Here is a 26,488-nt window from a genome sequence, read left to right on the forward strand (position 1 = left end):
TCAGGAAGTAGTGGAATTAGAGCGACACGTAGGGCAGCTGACTGGAGAAAGGAAGAGACTGACGGGTGTGCATAAGGAGGAGGCAGCATGTGGAAGCAGAGTAGGTAGTCTGTATGGAGGAGAAAGTATACATGAGGAGGAAAATGTCAGAATGCTGAGGACAGAACTAGAAAGTAGGGAAAGGGAAATCAGAGAAGAACGTAGGGAAGATTCAATGAAAGGGCTAAGCCTAGCTAAAGGTCAGGGTGAAGAAAAGGATAGTGTAACAATCACTGGATATGAGCTGGACATAGACTGGGGTTATAAACAGGCGGCACAGGCCCAACAGAGGGCTGGTACAGCTACCAGCCCCCACAAAGGAGAAGGAGGTGCGTCAGGAACAACCTTATTACAAGCCTTAAATTTAAGGAAAGACATGGGGGTTAGAACAACATACCCAACCCAGTATCCACTGTACAGGATAGGAGGACAACAGAATCCAGAGTATAGACCATGGGGAAATGCAGACATGAATGCAGTACTGCAGAAATTGCCAGATCTAACTAAGGGAGGAATGAGATGGTTAAATAAACTCACCACATTAACCCATGGTAATGAACTAGCAATAGGGGACTTTAGGGCCCTAATGGGACATCTGCTTACCAGAACCCAGATGACTACTTTAGAGGATGAAGCTAGAATAGAAGACATGGCCAATAAGAAACCACTGTCCAAAGTAATTACCCAAATAAGTAGGGCTTACAAACATATATCCAACACCAAAAATGACTTATCAATCTATCAAATTTAAGATAGGAGCAGAAGAATCTGCATCAGCATATCTGCATAGGACAGAAGCTGAATGGGAAGAAAGGACAGGGCAGCACCCAGATTGCAGTGACATCTGTAAAGAGTTTTACAGGCAGGCAGTAGTGAAGGGAGTTCCAGAAAAAGCAAAACAACAAATAGAAAACAGTCCAGAAATGTGTGGGGGTAGTGGAGAGACATGGGCCAGGTATTTCATTTACTATGTAGACAAAGCCATGGAAAAACAAGAAAGGGAGGATTCTGAGGTAGAAAAACTGAAAACACAACTACTAAAATTGCAAATAGAGGCAGAAAAAGAAAAGAATAAAAAGAAGCCTAGAGAGGGAGCTCTGCAAATGCCTGTAATGAATCAGGGGATGAAGGGACAGGAAGTGTCACAAGGGGCAGCAAACTATCAGCCTCAGGGCCCATATGATTGTCCATATGACCTGCTGCCAGACTGGCCACCTTATGGAAATGGGTGGGAAAACCAAAATTATAGGGGGAATTACGGGAGACCAGGGAGAGAGCAGGGGTGCTATCTGTGCGGAGCAGGTGATCACTGGAGAAAAGACTGCCCACTGAATAGACGGGGACAACATCCTGCACGGGACGGGCTCCTGTCAGAGGAGGGCAACAGGGAAGAGGAAGAGGTGTCCCCAGAAATGTCCCGTGGTCTACCAACCAACAGGTGCCCAGACAAAGCCCAGTCTGGGGCCAGGCAGACCAGGCGGATTATTGACGAGACCAACAGAGAACCTGTAAGGAGGCTGAGGCTGAGCCCTACCTAACTATACTGGTCAACAGACAGCCAGTACAGGCCTTAGTGGACACTGGGGCATACTTTTATACAATAAGGCTGGAATGGTTGAGAAAGGACTTTCCTATGCTCTGCCAGTGTGCCCTCTGCCTGCTGCTCGGACGAGACCTGTTAGTAAAATTGGGGGTGAAAATTCTGTGTAGCCCAGAGGGCATAATTTTAACTTTTCCAAATGGAAAAACACAAAACTGTTCCATTAAGGGTGGTCTAGTACCTGCAGCTGGTCAATGGGTATTAACTACAACAGGAAGAGTGGGAGTGGACATTTATTGGGTCAGAGTGCTGCATCCAGAACAAACCAACTTTAGGCAGCTGATAAACCAGAGATCAGACCTGTTGAGACACTTCCTGCCAGTTTCTGACCCATTACACGGTACTTTGTACTATGACAAAAGTAATGATGAGGTTTATGCAACAGAGTTTAGCCAATATGTAGATCAAAGACATACCAACCTGAAAGGCTCAGTCATATACATTGGAAAGGAAGGGGTAGCTGTGGAAGTAAGGTTAAGTAAGGAACAATATGACTGGTTTGAAATGAAAACTGTCTCTGTACCACACATTTCCTTAATGATAAGTACACACCACGGAGCCAAGGCCTTAGGCCCCATGGTATAAAGACTAAAACAGGCAGCAGATTGGGAAGATGAGAGACAGGGTTGGGAAAGATCGCACATGACAGGAGGTCACAGACTACACATAGAGGAAATATGTGAGGGCAGGTACGAGAAGTTAAGATCAAACAGAGAAAAGACTAATGCTGTAATGGATGGGCCAGGGGCAGAAGAGATGCTAGCCAACCTACCAGAAAAGTTATGGTCAACAGGAAGTGAGGATGTGGGTTATTGTGATATTCAGCCAGTGTCTTTTGAAATAGACAAAACAACAGTGGTAAAGGAGAGACAGTATAGAAATAATTGTGAGGCCATGACTGGTATTGCCCCCACCATTCAGAGTCTATTGAACAAGGGAGTGCTGTGTGAGACCACCTCTGAGTGGAACACCCCAATACTGCCTGTCATTAAACACTCCACAGAAATATAGAATGGTCCATGACCTGAGAAAATAAATGAGAGGGTTCTGACAACACCACTGCCCACTCCAAATCCTTACACCATTTTAACCAGATTGACCCCAGAACACACCGACTTCTCCTGTATAGATCTGGCAAATGCATTTTTCTGTATACCTTTAGCAGAGAAGAGTAGGGACGTGTTTGCCTTCACATACAACGGCCGGAAGTACACTTACACAAGATTACCACAAGGCTTCATTTTGAGCCCTGGCATTTTCAACCAAGAGCTAAGAAAGCTGCTGGACAATCTGACAGTCGATACCAACACAATTGTGGTTCAATATGTAGATGATTTGCTAATTGCATGTACATCTGCTGCCACCTGTCTGACAGACACAGAGAGGGTGCTGTCACTTCTGGCTGAGGTAGGGTTGAAGGCAAGCAAACAAAAGTTGCAAGTCTGCAGGCCAGAGGTCACTTTTCTAGGACGATTAGTGGGTCGACAGGGAACCTCTATGACAAATGACACAAAACAAGCCATACTAAACCACCCAAAACCCAAAAATGTGAAAGATATGTTGTCTTTTCTGGGCCTAATAGGTTACAGCAGACAGTATATTGTGAATTACACTGAAAGAACAGCTTTTATGAGAACTTTAGTGAAGGAAATTGGAATGAAAAACAGTAAGGGTGAATTGAATTGGACAACAGAGGCTGAACAGGCCTTCATTACCCTAAAAGGGGACATGGCAAAGGCTGCTGCTCTACAAACCCCAGACTATGGCCAACCTTTAGATTTAGATGTGACACCCATGGGCAAAACTGTGAGTGGTGTGCTATACCAGAAACAATTTTAACAAAGACAAGTGTTGAGTTTATAATTAGAGAGCAAGCTGCATCCTTCCCAGAAGCACTAATATGGAGGAGTATACCATAATAAAAGCCAAGGTAAAGTTGAACGACTGAACCTGACCCTAAAAAACAAAATAGCCAAAATCTGTGCAAGCACTTCTCTGAATTGGGTAGAAGCATTACCAATAGCTTTAATGTCTGTGAGATGTTCAATAAACAGAACCACTGGATTTACTCCTTTTGAATTAACCACTGGACGCCAATTTCCTGGCCCCTGAGCACCAATGCCTGGGGATAGGTACACTGATACACCTAAGACCTACCAACAAAAAGTAAGAGCTGTTATTATCACATTTTTGCCACAGAAGTTTTGGCCTGAAATAGAGCAACAGGAATTGGTACACGAAAAGAGGACCTGACGAGCAGTGGGTGAGGCTGAAACAAATGAAACGAAAATGGTCTGCCCCAAGGTGGTCAGAGCCCATGAAAATAACTGCGCGAACCTCGCACTGCGTACAGTTGGCTGGAAAAGGTAACACATGGTTTCACTTGTCTGCTTGCTGTTTCTGTTCTGCCCCTAGCAGGTCTCTGACAACAGTTCGAGCTGACCTTCGAGAAGGTCAGAGAGAGGGAGAAGAGACGGGAGACGGGGAAACAGCAACAGACCAACCTGAGGAGGGAGACAAACAACAAGCAGATAATAATTCTGGTGCTAAATCATGAGGGATAATGTTAACAAGGTGGTCACATGTTGGGGGGTGGAAATTGTTGTAGTAATAATAATGTTGATACTGTGGAATGGAACAAGAGAGGGAGGGACTCAAGGCAGACACAAAAGAGATGTCATAAGGGTGGGTGGGGAGAAGCAAAACTAACTCTGGTAAGGGAAAAGGAAAAGATTGCCTGTGGGAATTTGACTTATACCAGGTGATTCACTGTGAGGAAGAAGTGGAGCAAAAGTTGTGATCTCTTTTAGAGAGATCAAGAGAGGGAATTGTGGGATTTATGTTTTAAAGGATTTATGTTTTACAGGTTTTACTCAATAGAAGCACTGTGCCCAGGCCTCATGAAGGCTCTGTGTTTTTCCATTTGATATTATGTGTTTTTCCATTTCGATATTATGTGTGTATGTGCTGTACAAAATGTCTTATCTACAGAAACAAGATATGGAGACTACTGAGCTCATCTACTGGTCGAGAAGAAACAACTGCACCTGGTTCTGTGAAGGACACCCTGAATGGGAGGAAGACCCAAGCACAAGAATATAAATATTGTGTGAAATGTAGTGTGAGCATACAGGACTGCCCTGCATGCCTTGATGCTGTTGTTCTGTATCCTGAGCTCAGTCTCAATTATTCTGACTTTATTAAACTTAAGATTTTAAATTTAAGAGTAAGTCTCATCATTGACAGACCTGAACCTGGGATGGAAACAACAAAGATTTTTTCCAAACAGGGCCAGGCCTTTACTGAATAAAATCATGCCCAGTAATGTGTAACTGTTATGGGGTTAGTCTGTGAGCCTGGATGTCTTGATTTAGGTTTTGAACGCTTAAAAATTTCTTCCAGAGTTACCATGGTCGAGTGGGAAAGCCTACGAGAAGTCACGCTTAATCCTGCCAAGGTCTTGCCCCTAAAAGTTTTGAAGTAATGGGGTGAGTTTGTGGGCCCAGGCCTTTCAAGAAAACTGTAATACAGGACCTTTACTGAGTAAAATCATGCCCAGTAATGTGTTTCTGTGGTGGGGTTAGTCTGTGAGCCTGCATGTCTGGACGTAGGTTTTAAATGCTTGAATATTTCTTCCAGGGTTACCATTGTTGAGTGGGAAAGACTACGAGAAGTCACACTTAAACCCGTCCCAAGTGCGCATAAAAGTGTTATAGTAATCTGTGAGATCATGCGCATAAAAGTGTTATAGTAATGGGTTGAATCTGTGGGCCCAGGCTTTTACTGAATAAAATCATACCCAGTAATGTTTTACTATTATGGGGTTAGTCTGTGAGCCTGGATGTCTGGACGTAGGTTTTGAACGCTGAAACATTTGTTCCAGGGTTACCATGGTCGAGTGAATTATCGTCCGAGAAGTCACACTTAAACCGGCCAATATCGCCTGGATGTCTGGACGTAAGTTTTGAATGCTTAAAACTTCTTCCAGGGTTACCATGGTCGAGTGGATTAGCCATCCGAGAAGTCGCACTTAAACCGCCAATATTGCCTGGATGTCTGGACGTAGGTTTTGAGCGCTTAAGAACTTCTTCCAGGGTTACCATGTTCGAGTGGGAAAGCCTAAAAAACATAAAAGTGCTATAGTAATGGGTTGAATCTGTGGGCCCAGGCCTTTAATGAATAAAATCATGCCCAGTAATGTGTTCCTGTTGTGGGGTTAGTCTGTGAGCCTGGATGTCTGGATTTTGGTTTTGAACGCTTAAACCTTTCTTCCAGGGTTACTATGGTCGAGTGGGAAAGCCTCACGAGAAGTCACACTTAAGTCGGCCAAGATCATGCCCATGGAAGTGTTATAGTAATGGGAAGAGTCTGTTGGTCCAGGCCTTAAAGAGAGCTGTAATACAGGGCCTTTAGTGAATAAAATCTTGCCCAGTAATGTGTTACTGTTATGGGGTTAGTCTGTGAGGCTGGATGTCTGGATTTTGGTTTTGAACGTAGGGTTTTGAATGCTTAAAAGTTTCTTCCAGTGTTACCATGGTCGAGTAAGAAAGCTTTACAAGAAGCCACACTTAACACGGCCATGCTAATGCCCATAATAGTGTTAGAGTAATGGGGTGAGTCTTTGGGCCCAGGCCTTTACTGAATAAAATCATGCCGAGTAATGTGTAACTGTTATGGGGTTAGTCTGTGAGCCTGGATGTCTTGATTTAGGTTTTGAACGCTTTTAAAAATTTCTTCCAGGGTTACCATGGTCGAGTGGGAAAGCCTACGAGAAATCACGCTTAATCCTGCCAAGATCATGCCCATAAAAGTGTTGTAGTAATGGGGTGAGTTTGTGGGCCCAGGCCTTTCAAGAAAACTGTAATACAGGGCCTTTACTGAGTAAAATCATGCCCAGAAAAGTGTTTCTGTGGTGGGGTTAGTCTGTGAGCCTGCATGTCTGAACGTAGGTTTTAAATGCTTGAATATGTCTTCCAGGTTACCATTGTTGACTGGGAAAGACTACGAGAAGTCACACTTAAACCATCCAAGATCATGCGCATAAAAGTGTTATAGTAATGGGTTGAATCTGTGGGCCCAGGCTTTTACTGAATAAAATCATACCCAGTAATGTTTTACTATTATGGGGTTAGTCTGTGAGCCTGGATGTCTGGACGTAGGTTTTGAACGCTCAAACATTTGTTCCAGGGTTACCATGGTCGAGTGGATTATCGTCCGAGAAGTCGCACTTAAACCGGAAAATACTGCCTGGATGAAGCGCCTGGATGTCTGGACTTAGGCTTTGAACGCTTAAACGTTTCTTCCAGGGTTACCATGGTCGATCGGGAAAGACTACGAGAAGTCACTCTTAACCCTGTCAAGATCATGCCCATTAAAGTTTTATAGTAATGGGTGAGTTTCTGGGCCTAGGCCTTAAAAAAAAACTGTAATACAGGGCCTTTACTGAATAAAATCATGCCCAGTAATGTGTTACTGTTATGGGGTTAGTCTGTGAGCCTGGATGTCTGGACGTAGGTTTTGAACGTTCAAATATTTGTTCCAGGGTTACCATGGTCGAGTGGATTAGCGTCCGAGAAGTCGGACTTAAACCGGCCAATATTGCCTGGATGTCTGGGCGTAGGTTTTGAAAGCTTAAAAACTTCTTCCAGGGTTACCATGGTCGAGTTGGAAAGCCTACGAGAAGTCACACTTAACCCGACCAAGGTCATGCCCTTAAAATTGTGATAGTAATGGGGTGAGTTTGTGGGCTCAGACCTATACTGAATAAAGTCATGCCGAGTAATTTGTTACTGTTATAGGGTTAGTCTGTGAGGCTGGATGTCTGGACGTAGGTTTTGAATGCTTAAAAGTTTCTTCCAGTGTTACCATGCTCGAGTAAGAAAGCCTACAAGAAGCCACACTTAACACGGCCAAGCTAATGCCCATAATAGTGTTAGAGTAATGGGGTGAGTCTTTGGGCCCAGGCCTATACTGAATAAAGTCATGCCGAGTAATTTGTTACTGTTATAGGGTTAGTCTGTGAGGCTGGATGTCTGGACGTAGGTTTTGACCAAGGGTTACCATGGTCGAGTAAGAAAGCCTACAAAAAGCCACACTTAACACGGCCAAGCTAATGCCCATAATAGTGTTAGAGTAATGGGGTGAGTCTTTGGGCCCAGGCCTTTACTGATTAAAATCATGCCCAGTAATGTGTAACTGTTATGGTATTAGTCTGTGAGCCTGGATGTCTGGACGTAGGTTTTGAACGCTCAGTTATTTGTTCCAGGGTTACAATGATCGAGTGGAAAAGCCTATGAGAAGTCACACTTAACCCAGCCAAGATCATGACCATAAAAGTGTTATAGTAATAGGTTTCTTCCAGGGTTACCATGGTCGAGTGGGAAAGAGTCCAAGATGTACCAACTATCACAGCCAAGATCGGCTAGATGAAGCGTCTGGATGTCTGGACTTAGGTTTTGAACGCTTAAATATTTTTTTTTCAGGGTTACAATGGTCAAGTGGAAAAGCTTATTTATCCTGGCCAATATCGCCTGGACGAAACGCCTGAATGTTTGGGCTTAGATTTTGAGCGCTTAAAAGTTTCCGCTAGGGTTATCATGGATGAGTGGGAAAGCGTCCAGGAAGTCGAACTTAACCCGGCTAAGTTCGACTGGATGAAGCGTCTGGATGTTTGGGCTTAGGTTTTGAACACTTAAAAATTTCATCCAGGGTTGCGGGGTTTTGAGTGAAAAAGTCGTCCGAGAAGTTGCACCTAACTTGACCAATATCGGCTGGAAGAAGCGCCTTGATGTCTGGACTTAAGTATTAAATGTGTAAAAATTTCCTCCTGGGTTACCACGGTTGAGTAGGAAAGCGTCTGAGAAGTCGCACCTATCTCGGCCAATATCGCCTGGATGAAGCGCCTGGATGTCTGGACTTAAGTTTTGAATGCTTAAAAAATTGTTCTAGGTTTACCATGGTTGAGTGGGAAAGTGTCCAAGAAGTCAAATATAACCCAGCCAAGTTCGGCTGGATGAAGCGCCTGGATGTTTGGGGTTAGGTTTTGAATGCTTTAAAATTTCATTCAGGGTGGCAGGGAATGAGTGAATAAGTCGTCTGAGAAATCGCACCTAACTCGGCCAATATCGGCTGGATGAAGCACCTGGATGTCTGGACATAGGTTTTGAATACTTAAAAATTTGTTCCACGTTTAACATGGTCGAGTGGAAAAGCCTCCGAGTAGTTGCACTTAACCCGGCCAAGATCGGCTGAATGAAGCGCCTGGATATCTGGACTTAGGTTTTGAAGGCTTAAAAAAGTTCCTCCAGGGTTACCATGGTCGAGTGGGAAAGCATCCGAGAAGTAGCACTTAACCCGGCCAATATAGCCTGGGTAAAGCGCATGGATGTCTGGACCAACGTTTTGAACGCTTAAAAATGTTTTCCACGATTACCATGGTCGAGTTGGAAAGCCTCAGAGAAGTTGCAATTAACCCGGCCAAGATCATGCCCATAAAAATGTTATAGTAATGGGGTGAGATTGTGGGCCCAGGCCTTAAAGAAAACCGTAATCTTGGGCCATTGCGAAATAAAATCATACCCAGTGAAGTGTTACTGTTATGGGGTTAGTCTGTGAGCCTGGATGTCTGGACTTAGGATTTAAACGCTTACAAATTTCTTCCATGATTACCACGGTCGAGTGGGAAAGCCTCCGAGAAGTTGCAATTAACCAGGCGAAGATTGGCTGAATGAAGCGCCTGGATATCTGGACTTAGTTTTTAAATGCTTAAAAGTTTCCTTCAGGGTTACCATGGTCGAGTGGGAAAGCGTCCTAGAAGTCACGCTTAACCCGGCCAATATGGGCTGGATGAAGCGCCTTGATGTCTGGAATTGAATTTTAAACGCTTAAAAATTTCCTCCAAGGTTACCATGGTCGAGTGGGAAAGCTTCCGAGAAATCACACCTATCCTGGTCTCGATCGGCTGTATGAAGCGCCTGGATGTATGGGCATAGGTTTTGAACGCTTAAAAATTTCCTTCAGGTTTACCATGGTCGACTGGGAAACCATCCAAGAAGTTAAACTTAACCCGACCATGTTCAGCTGGAAGAAGCGCCTGGATGTTTGGGGTTAGGTTTTGAACGCTTAAAAATTTCATCCAGGGTGTCGGGGGTCGAGTGAAAAAGTCTTCTGAGAAGTCGAACCTAACTCGGCCAATATCGGCTGGATGAAGCGCCTGGATGTTTGGGGTTAGGTCTTGAAAGCTTAAAAATTTCTTTCAGAGTTACCATGGTCGAGTGGAAAAGTGTCAGAGAAGTTGAATTTAACCCGGGCAATATAGCCTGGATGAAGCGCCTGGATGCCTGGGGTTAGGTTTTAAACGCTTACGAATTTCCTCCAGGGTGGAGAGGGTCGAGTGGGAAAAACTCTAGGAAGTAACACCTATCACGGCCAAGATCGGCTAGATGAAGTGCCTGGATGTCTGGACTTAAGTTTTAAATGCTTAAAAATTTCCTCCAGGGTTACCATGGTGGAGTTGGAAAGTGTCTGAGAAGTCGCACTTAACCCGGCCAATATTGCCTGGATAAAGTGCCTGGATGTTTGGGGTTAAGTTTTAAACGCTTAAAAAATTATTTCAGGGTTACCATGGTTGAGTGGAAAAGTGTCCGAGAAGTCAGAACTTTACTCGGCCAAGTTTGGCTAGATGAAGTGACTGGATGTTTGGGGTTAGGTTTTAAACGTTTAAAAATTTAATCCAGGGTGGTGGGGTCGAGTGGGAAAGAGTCCAGTAAATAGCACCTATCACGGCTAAGATCGACTAGATGAAGTGCCTGGATGTCTGGTCTTAGGTTTTGAAAGCTTAAAAATTTCTTTCAGGGTTATCATGGTCGAGTGGAAAAGTGTTCTAGAAGTCGCACTTAACCCGGCCAAGATCGGCTGAATGACGCGTCTGGATCTTTGGGCTTAAGTTTTTCAACGCTTAAAAATTTCCTCCAGGGTTACCATGGTGGAGTGGGAAAAGGTCAGAGAAATTGCACATATCCCGGCTAAGATCGGCTGGATGAAGCGCCTGGATGTTTGGTCTTAGATGTTGAACGCTTAAAAATTTCGTTCAGGGTGGCTGGGGTCGAGTGGGAAAGCATCTGAGAAGTCGCACCTAACTCGGCCAATATCGGCTGGAGGAAGCGCCTGGATGTCTGCACCAAGGTTTTGAATGCTTAAAAATATCTTCCAGAATTACCATGGTCGATTGGTAAAGCGTCCGAGAAAATCACACTTAACCAAGCCAATATCGTCTGGATGAAGCGCCTGGATGTCTGGATTTAGGTTTTGAACACTTAAAAATTTGTTCCAGGGTTACCATGGTCGAGTGGGAAAGCATCGGAGAAATCGCCTTTAACCCGCCATTATCACCTGGATGTCTGGACTTAGTCGGAAAGCGTCTGAGAAATTGCATCTATCCCGCCAAGATCGGCTGGAAGAAGCGCCTGGATGTTTGGGGTTAGGTTTTAAATGCTTAAAAATTTCATCCAGGGTGGCGGGGGTCGTGTGGGGAAAGTGTCCGAGAAGTCGCACTTAACCCGCCCAATATTGCCTGCATGAAGCGCCTGGATGTTTGGGGTTAGGTTTTGCATGATTAAAAATTTGTTTCAGGGTTATCATGGTCGAGTGGTAAAGCGTCCTAGAAGTCGCACTTAACCCGGCCAATATGGGCTGGATGAAGCGCCTTGATGTCTGGAATTAGATTTTAAACGCTTAAAAATTTCCTCCAGGGTTACCATGGTTGAGTGGGAAAGCTTCCAAGAAATCGCACCTATCCTGGCCTCGATCGGCTCTATGAAGCGCCTGGATGTCTGGACATAGGTTTTGAACGCTTAAAAATTTCCTCCAGGTTTACCATGGTCGACTGGGAAACCCTCCAAGAAGTCAAACTTAACCCGGCCAAGTTCAGCTGGAAGAAGCGCCTGGATGTTTGGGGTTAGGTTTTGAAAGCTTAAAAATTTCATCCAGAGTTACTATGGTGGAGTGGGAAAGTGTCCAAGAAGTCAAACTTAACTCGGCCAAGTTGGGCTAGATGAAGTGCCGTGATGTTTGGGGTTAGGTTTTAAACGCTTAAAAATTTCCTCCAGGGTGGTGGGGGTCGAGTGGGAAAGAGTCCAGGAAATAGCACCTATCACGGCCAAGATCGAGTAGATGAAGTGCCTGGATGTCTGGACTTTGGTTTTGAAAGCTTAAAAATTTCTTTCAGAGTTACAATGGTCGAGTGGAAATGTGTCAGAGAAGTTGAACTTAACCCGGGCAATATCGCCTGGATGCCTGGGGTTAGGTTTTAAACGCTTAAAAATTTCTTCCAGGGTGGCAGGGGTCGAGTGGGAAAGAGTCCAAGAAGTAGCACCTATCACGGCCATGATCAGCTAGATGAAGCGCCTGGATGTCTGGACTTATGTTTTGAACGCATAAAATTTTCCTCCAGGGTTACCATGGTTGAGTGGGAAAGTGTCCGAGAAGATGCACTTAAGCCAGCCAATATCGCCTGGATTAAGCACCTGGATATGTGGACTTAAAAATTTCCTGCATGTTTACCATGTTCAAGTGGGAAAGCCTCCAAGAAGTCACACTTAATCCGGCCAAGATCATGACCTTAAAAGTGTTGTCATAATGGGGTGAGTCTGTGGGCCCAGGCCTTAAAGAAAACTGTAATCCTGGACCTTTACTAAATAAAATCATGCCAAGTGATGTGTTACTGTTGTTGGGTTAGTCTGTGAGCCAGGGTGTCTGGACTTAGATTTAAAACGTTAAAAAATTTCCTCCACAGTTACCATTGTCAAATGGAAAAGCGTCCAAGATTTCGCACTTAACCCGGCCTAATATCGCCTAGATGAAGTGCCTGGATGTCTGGACATAGGTTTTGAATGCATAAAAAGTTCTTCCAAGGTTATCATGGTCAAATGGGAAACCGTCCAAGAAGTCGAACTTAACTCGGCCAAGATTGGCTGGATGAAGCGCCTGGATGTTTGGGATTAGTTTTTGAACGCTTAAAAATTTCATTCAGGGTGGCGGGGGTCGAGTGTAAAAGTCGTCCGAGAAGTCACACCTATCATGGCCAATATCGCCTGGATGAAGCGCCTGGATGTCTGGACTTAGGTTTTAAACGCTTAAAAATTTCCTCCAGGGTTACCATGGTAAAGTGGGAAAGCCTTCGAGAAGTCGCGCTTAACCCGGCCAATATCGTCTGGATAAAGCACCTGGATGTTTGGGATTAGTTTTTGAACGCTTAAAAATTTCATCCAGGGTGGCGGGGGTCGAGTGAAAAAGTGAGAGAAGTTGCACCTAACTCGGCCAATTTTGGCTGGATGAAGTGCCTGGATGTCTGGACTTAGGTTTTAAATGCTTAAAAATTTCCTCCAGGGTTACCATGGTCGAGTGGGAAAGTGTCTGAGAAGACTCATTTAACCCGCCACAACCATCTGGATGAAGCGCCTGGATGTGTAGACGTAAAAATTTCCTCCAGGGGTGGTGGGGTCGAGTGGGAAAAAGTCTAGGAAGTAGCACCTATCACGGCCAAGATCGGCTAGATGAAGCGCCTGGATGTCTGGATTTAGGTTTTGAATGCTTAAAAATTTGATCCAGGTTTACCATGGTCAAGTGGGAAGCGCCCAAGAAGTCGCACCTAACTCGCCAATTTCGCTGGATAAAGCGCCTGGATGTCTGGACTTAGGTTTTAAATGCTTAAAAATTTCTCCCGGGTTACCATGGTCGAGCGGGAAAGTGTCTGAGAAGTCGCACTTTACCCGGCCATTATTGCCTGGATGAAGCACCTGGATGTCTGGGCTTAAATTTTGAATGCTTATAACTTTATTCCAGGGTTACCATGGTCGAGTGGGAAACTGTCCAACAAGTCGAGCTTAACCCGGCCAATATCACCTGGATGGGCCATGATTGGCTAGATGAAGCATCTGGATGTCTGGGGTTAGGTTTTGAATGCTTAAACATTTCATTCAGGGTGGCGGGGATCGAGTGAAAAAGTCATCCAAGAAATAGCACTTAACCAGGCCAATATCACCTGGATGAAGCGCCTGGATGTCTGGATTTAGGTTTTGAACGCCTAAAAATTTCTTCCAGGGTTACCATGGTTGAGTGGGAAATGGTCCAAGAAGTCGAACTTAACTCGGACAAGATCAGCTATATGAAGCGCCTGGATATTTGGACTTAGGTTTTGAACGTTTAAAAATTTCTTCCAGGCTGGCGGGGGTCGATTGGGAAAGCATCCAAGAATTAGCACATATCACGGCCAAGATCGGCTAAATGAAGCGCCTGGATGTTTAGGCTTAGGTTTAAAACGCTTAAAAATTTCTTCCAGGGTTATCATGGTTGAGTGGTAAAGCGTCCGAGAAGTCGCACTTAACCCGGCCAAGATCGGCTGGACGAGGCGCCTGCATGTCTGTATTTAGGTTTTGAATGTATAAAAATTTCTTCAAGGGCGGCAGGGCTTGAGTGGTAAAGCGTCCGAGAAAGTCTCTCTTAATCCGGCCAATATCATCTGGATGAAGCGTCTAGATGTCTGGACTTAGGTTTTGAAAGCTTAAAAATTTCTTCCAGGGTTACCATGGTCGAGTGGTAAAGCCTCCGAGAAGTCTTGACCCGGCCAAGATCATGCCAAAAAAAATGTTGTAGTAATGGAGGGAGTCTGTGGCTCCAAGCCTTAAAGAAAACTGTACTCCTGGGCCATTACTAAAAGAAATCATGCCCATTGATGTGTTACAGTTATGGGGTTAGTCTGTGAGCCTGGATGTAGGTATTGAACACTGACAAGTTTCCTTTCTTCCATTGTTACCGTGGTCGAGTGGAAAAGTATATGAGATCTCGCACTTTTCCCGGCCAATATCCCGTGGATGATGCGCGTGGATGAAGTGCCTGGATGTCTGGGCTTAGGCTTTGAATGCTTAAAAATTTAATCCAGCGTGGCGGGGGTCGAGTCAAAAGGTTGTCACAGAATTTGCTCCTAACGTGGCCAATATCGGCTGGACGGAGCGCCTGGATGTCTGGACTTAGGTTTTAAACGCTTACAAATTTCTTCCAGGGTTACCATGGTCGAGTGAAAAACCGTCTAAGAAGTTGAACTTAACTCGGAAAAAATCGCCTCGATGAAGCGCCTGGATGTCTGGTGTTAGGTTTTGAACGCTTAAAAATTTTACCAGGATGGTGGGTGTCGAGTGAAAAAGTCGTCGGAGAAGTCGCACATGGATGCTTACACGTTTAAAAGTTTCCTCCAGGGTTACCATGGTCGAGTGGGAAAGACACCAAGAAGTAGCACTTATCACAGCCAAGATCGGCTAGATGAAGCGCCTGGATGTCTGGACTTAAGTTTTAAGCGGATAATAATTTCCTCCAGGGTTGCCATGGTCGAGTGGGAAAGTGTCCGAGAAAACGCACTTAACCCAGCCAAAATCGCCTGGAAGAAGTGCCTGGATGTGTGGATTTAAAAAGTTCCTCCAGGGTTACCTCGGTTGAGTGGGAAAGTCTCCAAGAAGTCGCACTTAACCTGGCCAATATCGCCTGGATGAAGCACCTGGATGTCTAGACTTTGAATGGGTTTTGAATGCTAAAAAGTTTGTTCCAGGTTTACCATGGTTGAGTGGGAAACCGTCCAAGAAGTCGAGCTTAACCTGGCCAAGTTCGGCTGGATGAAGCGCCTGGATGTTTGGGCTTAGGTACTGAATAAAATCAAGTCCAGTAATGTGTTACTGTTATGGGGTTAGTCTGTGAGCCCGGATGTCTGGACTTAGGTTTTGAACGCTTAAAAATTTCTTCCAGGGTTACCAGGGTCAAGTGGAAAAGCATCTGAAAAGTTGCATTTAACCCCGGCATCGATCGGCTAGATGAAGCGCCTGGATGTCTGGATTTAAGTTTTGAATGCTTAAAGATTTCTTTCAGGGTTACCAGGGTCGAGTGGAAAAGCACCTATCCTGGCTAAGATCGGCTGGATGAAGAGCTTGGAGGGTTGGACTTTTTGTTTGGAAATTTTTTCAGGGTTGTCATGGTCGAGAGGTAAAGTGTCCGAGAAGTCACACTTAAACCGACTATTATCGGCTGGAAGAAGCACCTGGATGTCTGGACTTAGATTTTGAACGCTTAAAAATTTCTTCCAGGGTTACCATGGTCGAGTGGTAAAGCCTCAGAGAAGTCACACTGTATTTGTTTTAAGACAACAATATATTAATTAATGCGATTTTAACAAATGCTCTTTGTTCTGTGTCCTTTGCTCTTCTTTATTTGGTTGTATCTCTTGTGTTAAAGAATGAATACTGCCAAATAAATGTTTTATCAAAATGAAGGAAGTGTCTTACAAACTACTTTATAGAATTAATTACATTTGGAAATATTTAAGCTTAACATTTCGTATAGCTGTCAACTTTGGTAAACAAAAGAAAACTATTTAGCATCTTTCTTTTCTCATTTACTCAAGATTGTTTTGGAAAGGTTTGGAATTGTGTATTAATAGAAAATTGGAGTTTATGAAAGAAATGTGTATCAACAGTATATGTACAGTTGTGGCCAAAGGTTTTGAGAATGACATAAATATTGGAAATTGGAAAAGTTGCTGCTTAAGTTTTTGTAATAGCAATTTGCATATACTCCAGAATGTTATGAAGAGTGATCAGATGGATTGCATAGTCCTTCTTTGCCATGAAAATGAACTTAAACCTGAAAAAAACTTTCCACTGCATTTCATTGCTATCATTAAACGACCTGCTGAGATCATTTCAGTAAACGTCTTGTTAACTCAGGTGAGAATGTTGACGAGCACAAGGCTGGAGATCATTATGTCAGGCTGATTGGGTTAGAATGACGGACTTGACATGTTAAAAGGAGGGTGATGCTTGCATAAAAATGGCTTCACAGGCAAGGATATTGTGGCTACTAAGATTACACCTAAATCCACAATATATAGACTCATCAAGAACTTCAAGGAAAGAGGTTCCATTCTTATTAAGAAGGCTTCAGGGCGTCCAAGAAAGTCCAGCAAGCGCCAGGATCGTCTCCTAAAGAGGATTCAGCTGCAGGATCGGAGTGCCACCAGTGCAGAGCTTTCTCAGGAATGGCAGCAGGCAGGTGTGAGTGTATCTACACGCACAGTGAAGCCAAGACTTTTGGAAGATGGCCTGGTGTCAAGAAGGACAGCAAAGAAGCCACTTCTCGCCAAAAAAACATCAGGTACAGACTGATCTTTTGCAAAAAGTATGGTGAATGGACTGCTGGGGGACTGGGGCAAAGTCATATTCTCCGATGAAGCCCCTTTCCGATTGTTTGGGGCATCTGGAAAAAGGCTTGTCCGGAGAAGAAAAGGTGAGCGCTACCATCAGTCCTGTGTCATGCCAACAGTAAAGCATCCTGAGACCATTCATGTGAGAGGTTGCTTCTCATCCAAGGGAGTGGGCTCTCTTACAATTTTGCCCAAAAATACAGCCATGAATAAAGAACGGTACCAAAACACCCTCCAACAGCAACTTCTTCCAACAATCCAACAACAGTTTGGTGAAGAACAATGCATTTTTCAGCACGATGGAGCACCGTGCCAATAAAGCAAAAGTGATAACTAAGTGGCTCGGGGACCAAAACGTTGAAATTTTGGGTCCATGGCCTGGAAACTCCCCAGATCTTAATCCCATTGAGAACTTGTGGTCAATCCTCAAGAGGCGGGTGGACAAACAAAAACCCACTACTTATGACAAACTCCAAGAAGTGATTATGAAAGAATGGGTTGCTATCAGTCAGGATTTGGCCCAGAAGTTGATTGAGAGCATGCTCAGTCGAATTGCAGAGGTCCTGAAATAGAAGGGCCAACACAGCAAATAATGACTCTTTGCATAAATGTCATGTAATTGTCGATAAAAGCCTTTGAAATGTATGAAGTGCTTGTAATTACACTTCAGTACATCACAGAAACAACTGAAACAAAGATCTAAAAGCAGTTTAGCAGCAAACTTTGTAAAAACTAATAATTGTGTCATTTTCAAAACTTTTGGCCACAACTGTATAATTAATCAGGATTAAGTTCATCAGGGTCACCCATTTTTGATTGAATGTCGTTTTGAGGATGTACTGAATCAATCATGTGACCCTGTATAAGGAGTCAACCATGTGTTTTTTAACCCTGGAAAAAAAATTCTACTAATATTATTCTTATTAAACAGTTTATTTACCATTTTTACAAACATACATAAAATAAAAATGTACGTTGTAGCAACCTGTGAGTGTGTGTGTGTGTGTGTGTGTGCGTGCTGCTTCAAGATATCAAACATATACTTGTGTCGTCTTTCAGTTTTTTTATATTCATTTGTTCTTAAATCATTCGTAATCATTTGACCTTTATATTATAGAGTGAAAACATGGGGCCAAGGATGACGGATGATTTAAATCAAGCATGATTTTATTCAAACTGAGCTAACATGTAAAATATGAAGCTAACGTGTGAAAGTTATTCCTATGTTTAAAAAATAAATGAGAAAAAATCAAGGTGGATATTTCTGAGATGCTAAAACAGCATGAACTATCAATGATTCATCTAAATCAGCTTTAGTAGTACTCCATTAGGTTCATTTATTTACAGTGAAGCTCATTTTGATTGGTTGACTTTCCACTTCCTCTTCAGTGATCATGTGTGCACGGTTCTGGACAGGAGATGAAACGCCTCTCTTCTCTGGACAGGTGACCATTGTCTGGAAATCCCTTCATCAGCGAGATCACGAGGGGCATGTGGCTCACCAAGAAGCTTCTGAAGACATGAACACTACGAGTCCTACAAAGAGAAGCAGACACATCACAAGTTAAGAGACTCAGACACTGAAACACGGCACATACTGTACAATGAGAACAGAACAGGAAACGGTTTATGTTGGGTTCAACATGAGAAGGTTGTGTTCTCCTCCATCTACAGGATGGAGATCTGTAGCTCTCGGGCCTCACACACACTGATACTGATAAACATACTAGTGAGTCAGCAAACAACTGTTAGCTTGCTGGGATATAGGTGGTTTCATCAAGCACACACACCTGGCCTGAAGTTAACGTCGGGTTTTAATTTTTTTGTAGTTTTTGTTGGAACAGTGAACACTGCCAGGGTATTTATTTTTAACTTATAAGAGGACAATATAATGCAAGAGGAATACCAAATTCTTGTTTTCAATGTAAAAATACTGCAACATTTGCAAAAATTAAAAACAATGGACTTGTAAAAAGCCCCGAAATAATCATTTGTAAGAAAGCGTTTCAGAGCCAGTAAACGCTGAAAGAGTGACTAGCTTACCATGCACCATGCATGGTTGTTTGTCTGCACCCAAACTATCCACTGCGGCCAAAGCACAATAAACTCCTTTTCCAAGACCCTTGGCTTAAGTAAGTGAGGGCTTCTGGGATATCCATGCTCTAGTCTCATGAGACCAAGTTAATCATTTCAGATCTGACAGCATCTAAAATGTTCTGGTGTCACAAGAGGAGGCATACAGTGAGAAGTGTCTGGTTTCCACAGTGAACTTCAGGGTAGTAAAGCTCTTCTGTAGGGACGTATGAGAGCTGAAGGTGTGAGAGAGTTAGGCTTTATCAACCACTGTGTGATATAATACAAAACCTCAACTCTCCCCAAACCAGAAACTCTCCCCATTAAAGACCAGGTCGTTTAAGAAGGAGTTAAACAGGACAGATGTAACAGTTTGTAATAAAATTTTACATTCAGTGCCAAGAAGCGTCAGAGCAGTACACTGTATACATAGAGTTATGGAGGACATATTAAGTACTAAAATATCACACCTTGTTGAATTAAATCTAGGTTGTACTCATTTCCGCAATCCTATATTGAAACAAAATGGGCTAATTTTACAGCTATTAATAGCATATATTTCTCTGTTTTTATTAAGAATATGTTTAATACCTTAATACTTGCCATCTATTAACTAATAAGAGGTTATTAAACAGACAGTTTACTAAAACTCTAATGACATGTAGCTGAAAAGTTGCTTACTGATCGTGGAATGCCTAAAGTGGACTGTCAAATGTTGTCTAACTCAATGTTTGTAGGTATTGTGGTGGCCCGGAAGAGTAATGGTCCCCCACAAGGCAGCCTGAGCACTTTCAGCACCATGGAGAACCCCACAAGAATGGGGTCACCAGGTAATCAGGACCAAGGATAGCTCCAACACAGGTGTTCATCCTTGCTTCGCTAATAGGGAGCCTCAGCTGCAGGCTATTGGGGGGCGATCAGGAACCACCACATAAGAGGATGGAGAAGCCTCAGTAAGGGAAGACGAGGGCAGACGAGCAGAGGCTGAAGGCTGAAGGCTGAAGGCTGAAGGCTGAAGGCTGAAGGCTGAAGGCTGAAGGCTGAAGGCTGAAGGCTGAAGGCTGAAGGCTGAAGGCTGAAGGCTGAAGGCTGAAGGCTGAAGGCTGAAGGCTGAAGGCTGAAGGCTGAAGGCTGAAGGCTGAAGGCTGAAGGCTGGAACCCCTGAACCACAGAAGTGCAGTGTGGCCGTGAGTAGCCTGGACACCTTCCACTAACTCCCTTTTCTTCTGCATTCCCCTCAGGGAAATTGATGGGCTGCCAGGAGACCAGCCCGCAAAGAAAGAACCGCTTTTAGTTATAGTTTCGCCCAACCCCTCTCCCTCACCCTGTTACAAAATAAAGAAATTTGAGTTCTGTTCCACCTAAACCTGCCTGCTGTATTTCCTGAGTGGACAACCTGAGCTAATCACACCAATTTGGTGGTCAGGGGCCTACAGTATGTTAAAAGGAATATGGTTCACTGATTATTATTTAATGAATAAATACTTTGTATTCAGCTTCTGGTCAACCAGAAAATTAGTTTTCTTTGAATCAGTGAGCCTGAAAAGACTAATTTATGTTGTTATGAATCCAAACTATAAATCAAGTAATTTCTGTTAAATAATATAAATAACTGTTAAAATATGTCTTTCTAGGCAATTTGTATTCTACTGTATGTGCAAAACCAGTTGCAGGACGTATTCAACTAAATATTTTAGTTTGTTTATTTCTATTTATTTGGTTAATTTCTTTACCTAGATAATTTGCACAGATGTTGTGCAGCCCCACTGCCACAGTTAAAGCACCACGGTAAGGCAAACGAAAATATTACTGTTTAAAGGAATTTTACCCAACAAGTAAGATTTTGTTATCATTTACTCATCCTCAAGTAGTTCCAAACTTGTATGAATTTCTTTGTTCTCCCGAACACAAAGGAGGATATTTTGAAAAAAGTATGGAACAATGGTTTTGGGTCACCATTATTTTTTTTTCCTTTAAGCATAAAAATGGCTTTATTTATATATTTGTTTTTGCAATTTACATTCTATGCATCCCCTTCTATTAATTAAAATCACTAAGAGATTTTTCTTCTGATTTCTTTCTTATTTTTGGTCCTTTTTCCTGTCCTGATTACAAAAAAAGTAATACTACTGTGATACAGCGAGATGTACAACTCCTGTTATATACATATTTACACTTTATTGTGGTGAAGCTACACATATTGATCTGTGGGTGGTTTCAGCTGCTGCTGTGTGTTCAGACTCCTGCAGCATCCACACAGAGATCTTCACCGACTGGAGCAGAGGATCCGAACCCTTCACCATCAGCCCATGATCCTCTGCTCTTTCTGGAGGCGACCAGGAAGCCGTTCCCTGCACTTCCTGTGTCACTCCTGCTCACCCTATACAAACAATCAGAAGCATTAATCTAGTCTGATCCTAACGAGACAATCCAGCCGTGACTGCTGTGAGTCAGATAAATGTGTGTCTCTGGCCACCTGCTCAGTGTAACTAGGGGTGGCGCTCAATGTCCTCTAAAGTGGGCCGGTCTGACGCTGATGCACTGAGACACCAGCCAATCAGCTGACGGCACAGTGTTCAGGAAGACAGAAGCACACGCTTCACCTGGATCTGAACGTGACCTCTGTCTCTTGCCTGTGGACAGCTCTCTAGGGAAGCGCAGTCTGCTTCTGGAGGTGACCCTCAACGTGCCTCTGAAGGGGAAACAGCCGCACAAGATGTTGTAGAGCGTCACCCCGACCGACCAAACCGTAGCCGGTCCTGCGTGATAGCGCTGCCGCCGAAACCACTCAGGAGGGGCGTACTGAAGAGTGCCTGAGAGACACAACAAGACCCCAGACGTCACCTGAAGAGGCTCCACAAACAAACACAGATCACCGCAGTGAGATCAAACCCACCTGCAAAGTGTCTGTAGGCCGAGTCTTTCAGCAGATCTCCACAGTCGAAGTCCAGCAGCTTGATGTCGTGTGACTCTGTGGAGATCAGCAGGTTCTCCGGTTTGACGTCCCGGTGCAGGACTCTGCGGCTCTCGCAGTGTTTCAGTGCCGTGACCAGCTGCAGCAGCACTTTCTTGGCCAGACTCTCCTCCAGGCGTCCGTTCTGCTTGCAGAAAGTGTCCAGATCTTGGCAAGGAACGGGACGCTCCAGGATCAAGGTGTAGCATCTGGGAAAGTCTAACCACTCCAGCAGCTGCAGGATGTTGGGGCAGGCAGGAGCCGAATTGACCAGACTCATCAACGCCACCTCCAGCGGCAGCTGATCCTGACCTTCCTGCAGGATGAACGCTGCGTTATATCCAGCGCTCAATCAGAGCAAGCAGAGCAACAGATTCACTCTGAACTCACGACTCTCAGTCTCGGTGTTCCTCTTTTACAGACGTGCTTGATGGCAACCTGTAGACAGATGAAGACCACGCTGACTAATTATCACAGACCACGTTCACTGACGGCAACATTTCTAACGAGGGAGGTGAGAGGAAGTCTTACTGGCAGTCCGTCAGACCTGCGGGTCCCAGCATACACCGAGCCGAATCCACCTCGCCCCAGCAATGGGCCCTTGACATACGCTTCTGCAACACACAAGATCACAAGAAACCTCTTTAAATGGGACCTTACTGTAACGTCTTCAGTGACGACTCGTTTAGTGAGTGGTGAGGTGTTTAATCTCAGTGCACTCTGACCTCTGCGGGAGCGTTTGCAGCTCTTCTGTATGAGGGGACGGACCCTCATCCTCCTGGCTGCCGCTCTGCCGCTTCCTCTTCCCGTGAGACACGGACACAGAAACGGCCAACTCTGGCGGCAGAGGAGCGATGTACCCAGGCAGCTCTTGGCTCAGAGGCAGGTTTGGGTTGGTCAGCGGTTCCTGAGTGTCGTCACCAGAGCCGCTTCTCCCAACCTCCTGAGCAGCCGCCTGAGAGACAGCAGCACTCCTGGATCTGGAGCGGCCCGAGGCTGCAATATTTCACACATCAGACACTTACAGCCTCTATTAGCAACCTTTATCATAACCAAGCACCAATTGCTTTTACTTCTATTTGCTCTTGAATAGAAAATCAAAGGCATATCTTCACATTAATTCAGTCAAACATTGTACAACATCATACCATAACATAGCAATAACAAACAAAACGCTCACCTTGTCTTTCACTCATAAGAGCGGTTGACAATCTCTCCAAACTCCACGAAATACAGTAAATAAATTAAAAAAATTAATTAGTTGAAGAAAGAAAGAAAGAAAGAAAGAAAGAAAGAGAAAAGAATGAGAGAAATAAAGAGAAAGAAATAAGAAGAGAAATAAGAAGAAAATAAAAAAACTTCCTTCAAACTGTACTCAAAGGAAATATCCTCCGATCTCTTAAAATAAAAGTCTCCTCTCGCTCTGAACTGCGTCGAAAATCACAGTGTCAGGAAATAATCTCCGAAAGTCTCTGAAATCGCCTCGTCTCTCAACAAACAGATATCGATGGGTTTGAGTGTTTATGTATAGAATTCACGTCATAACACGCGTCGCCGCCATAGAAACTATAGTTCACGTACATGGTGCGCGTGACGTCGCGTGCGTGAGTACAACAGCGCGAGCGTACGCTTTTATCGGAAGCGTTGAATCTTATGCACTTTTCATTATTATATAGCGAGATTTATTAATAAATGTATAAATTACTATATAAATCAGAGAAGTTACTATGATCTCTGACTAAACTGAACGCGCTATTTTCCCGCGTATTTAACCGATCACTGTCAGGAGGCCAATCAGCTTTCAGTATCTTCGGTGCGTCATCAAACCTGTGAGTAAACCTGCTTGAAAATGAATGTTTAAAGAAAAAAATATAAGATATTACTGAAAATATCAAGCATTTGATACAGTGATTCATTAGTTTTATTTATTTTATTCATAATTTCTTATTAAAATCCTCGGAATGCCTTCCCTAATGATATATTTAATTTTCTTGGAAGCATAGATTTTTTATTGGAACATAATTTTTCTGTTGACAAAATTCCTGCTAAATTGGCCCGTTTTCACAGACAAGACCTTTTCACCATTTTTCACCTCACAACTATTTCATATGAAATAACAAGGGCATATTATTTAAAAACAGATCTTTAATTTATCTTTGGCTCAAAGGAGGTATTCTTTTAGTAAGATGCAAGTAAATTAGTTCATTTCAATGGGTAATTGTTGTCGTATACAGGATTTCCTCAGAAAATCCAATCACCTGTGAAACCAGGAGAATTAGCATTTTTTCCAAAAGTGTGCACATTTGAAAAACTGTATTTGTTTTAAGACAACAATATATTAATTAATACGATTTGAACAAATGCTCTTTGTTCTGTGTCCTTTGCTCTTCTTTATTTGGTTATATCTCTTGTGTTAAAGAATGAATACTGCCAAATAAATGTTGTATCAAAATGAAGGAAGTGTCTTACAAACTACTTTATAGAATTTATTACATTTGGAAATATTTAAGCTTAACATTTCGTATAGCTGTCAACTTTGGTAAACAAAAGAAAACTATTTAGCATCTTTCTTTTCTCATTTACTCAAGATTGTTTTGGAAAGGTTTGGAATTGTGTATTAATAGAAAATTGGAGTTTATGAAAGAAATGTGTATCAACAGTATATGTACAGTTGTGGTCAAAGGTTTTGAGAATGACATAAATATTGGAAATTGGAAAAGTTGCTGCTTAAGTTTTTGTAATAGCAATTTGCATATACTCCAGAATGTTATGAAGAGTGATCAGATGGATTGCATAGTCCTTCTTTGCCATGAAAATGAACTTAAACCTGAAAAAAACTTTCCACTGCATTTCATTGCTGTCATTAAACGACCTGCTGAGATCATTTCAGTAAACGTCTTGTTAACTCCGGTGAGAATGTTGACGAGCACAAGGCTGGAGATCATTATGTCAGGCTGATTGGGTTAGAATGACGGACTTGACATGTTAAAAGGAGGGTGATGCTTGAAATCATCGTTCTTCCATTGTTAACCATGGTAACGCGTGCAGCCATCATTGCGTTGCATAAAAATGGCTTCACAGGCAAGGATATTGTGGCTACTAAGATTGCACCTAAATCAACAATTTATAGACTCATCAAGAACTTCAAGGAAAGATGTTAAATTCTTATTAAGAAGGCTTCAGGGCGTCCAAGAAAGTCCAGCAAGCGCCAGGATCGTCTCCTAAAGAGGATTCAGCTGCAGGATCGGAGTGCCACCAGTGCAGAGCTTTCTCAGGAATGGCAGCAGGCAGGTGTGAGCGCATCTACACGCACAGTGAGGTTAAGACTTTTGGAAGATGGCCTGGTGTCAAGAAGGACAGCAAAGAAGTCACTTCTCTCCAAAAAAACATCAGGGACAGACTGATCTTTTGCAAAAAGTATGGTGAATGGACTGCTGAGGACTGGGGCAAAGTCATATTCTCCGATGAAGCCCCTTTCCGATTGTTTGGGGCATCTAGAAAAAGGCTTGTCTGGAGAAGAAAAGGTGAGCGCTACCATCAGTCCTGTGTCATGCCAACAGTAAAGCATCCTGAGACCATTCATGTGAGAGGTTGCTTCTCATCCAAGGGAGTGGGCTCACTCACAATTTTGCCCAAAAATACAGCCATGAATAAAGAACGGTACCAAAACACCCTCCAACAGCAACTTCTTCCAACAATCCAACAACAGTTGGGTGAAGAACAATGCATTTTTCAGCACGATGGAGCACCGTGCCAATAAGGCAAAAGTGATAACTAAGTGGCTCGGGGACCAAAACGTTGAAATTTTGGGTCCATGGCCTGGAAACTCCCCAGATCTTAATCCCATTGAGAACTTGTGGTCAATCCTCAAGAGGCGGGTGGACAAACAAAACCCACTACTTATGACAAACTCCAAGAAGTGATTATGAAAGAATGGGTTGCTATCAGTCAGGATTTGGCCCAGAAGTTGATTGAGAGCATGCTCAGTCGAATTGCAGAGGTCCTGAAAAAGAAGGGCCAACACGGCATTTATGCAAAGAGTCATTATTTGCTATGTAATTGTTGATAAAAGCCTTTGAAACGTATGAAGTGCTTGTAATTACACTTCAGTACATCACAGAAACAACTGCAACAAAGATCTAAAAGCAGTTTAGCAGCAAACTTTGTGAAAACTAATATTTGTGTCATTCTCAAAACATTTGGCCACAACTGTATAATTAATCAGGATTAAGTTAATCAGGGTCACCCATTTTTGATTGAATGTCGTTTTGAGGATGTACTGTATCAATCATGTGACCCTTTATAAAGAGTCAACCATGTGTTTTTTAACCCTGGAAAAAATTCTACTAATATTATTCTTATTAAACAGTTTATTTACCATTTATACAAACATACATAAAATAAAAATGTACGTTGTAGCAACCTGTGTGTGTGTGTGTGAGTGAGAGTGTATACATGTGTGTGTGTGTGTGTGTGTGTGTGTGTGTGTGTGTGTGTGTGTGTGCGTGTGCGTGCTTCTTCAAGAGATCAAACATATACTTGTGCTGTCTTTCAGTTTTTTTTATATTCATTTGTTCTTAAA

The 26,488-nt window shown here is 43.2% G+C and overlaps 1 protein-coding gene across 1 annotated transcript in view; it reads right to left on the reverse strand.

The window, feature by feature from the left end:
- The window catches only part of LOC122327014 (paralemmin-2-like), a 150,098-nt gene extending 130,276 nt beyond the window's left edge, over positions 1 to 19,822 (reverse strand). The window contains exon 1 of the mRNA XM_043222219.1: positions 19,781 to 19,822. Coding sequence (XP_043078154.1) covers positions 19,781 to 19,822 — 42 coding nt within the window. The remainder of the gene's footprint in view (positions 1 to 19,780) is intronic.
- Between the last annotated feature and the right edge of the window lie 6,666 nt (positions 19,823 to 26,488).

This window comes from Puntigrus tetrazona, chromosome 2, assembly GCF_018831695.1.
Source record: "Puntigrus tetrazona isolate hp1 chromosome 2, ASM1883169v1, whole genome shotgun sequence".
Taxonomy (NCBI): domain Eukaryota; kingdom Metazoa; phylum Chordata; class Actinopteri; order Cypriniformes; family Cyprinidae; genus Puntigrus; species Puntigrus tetrazona.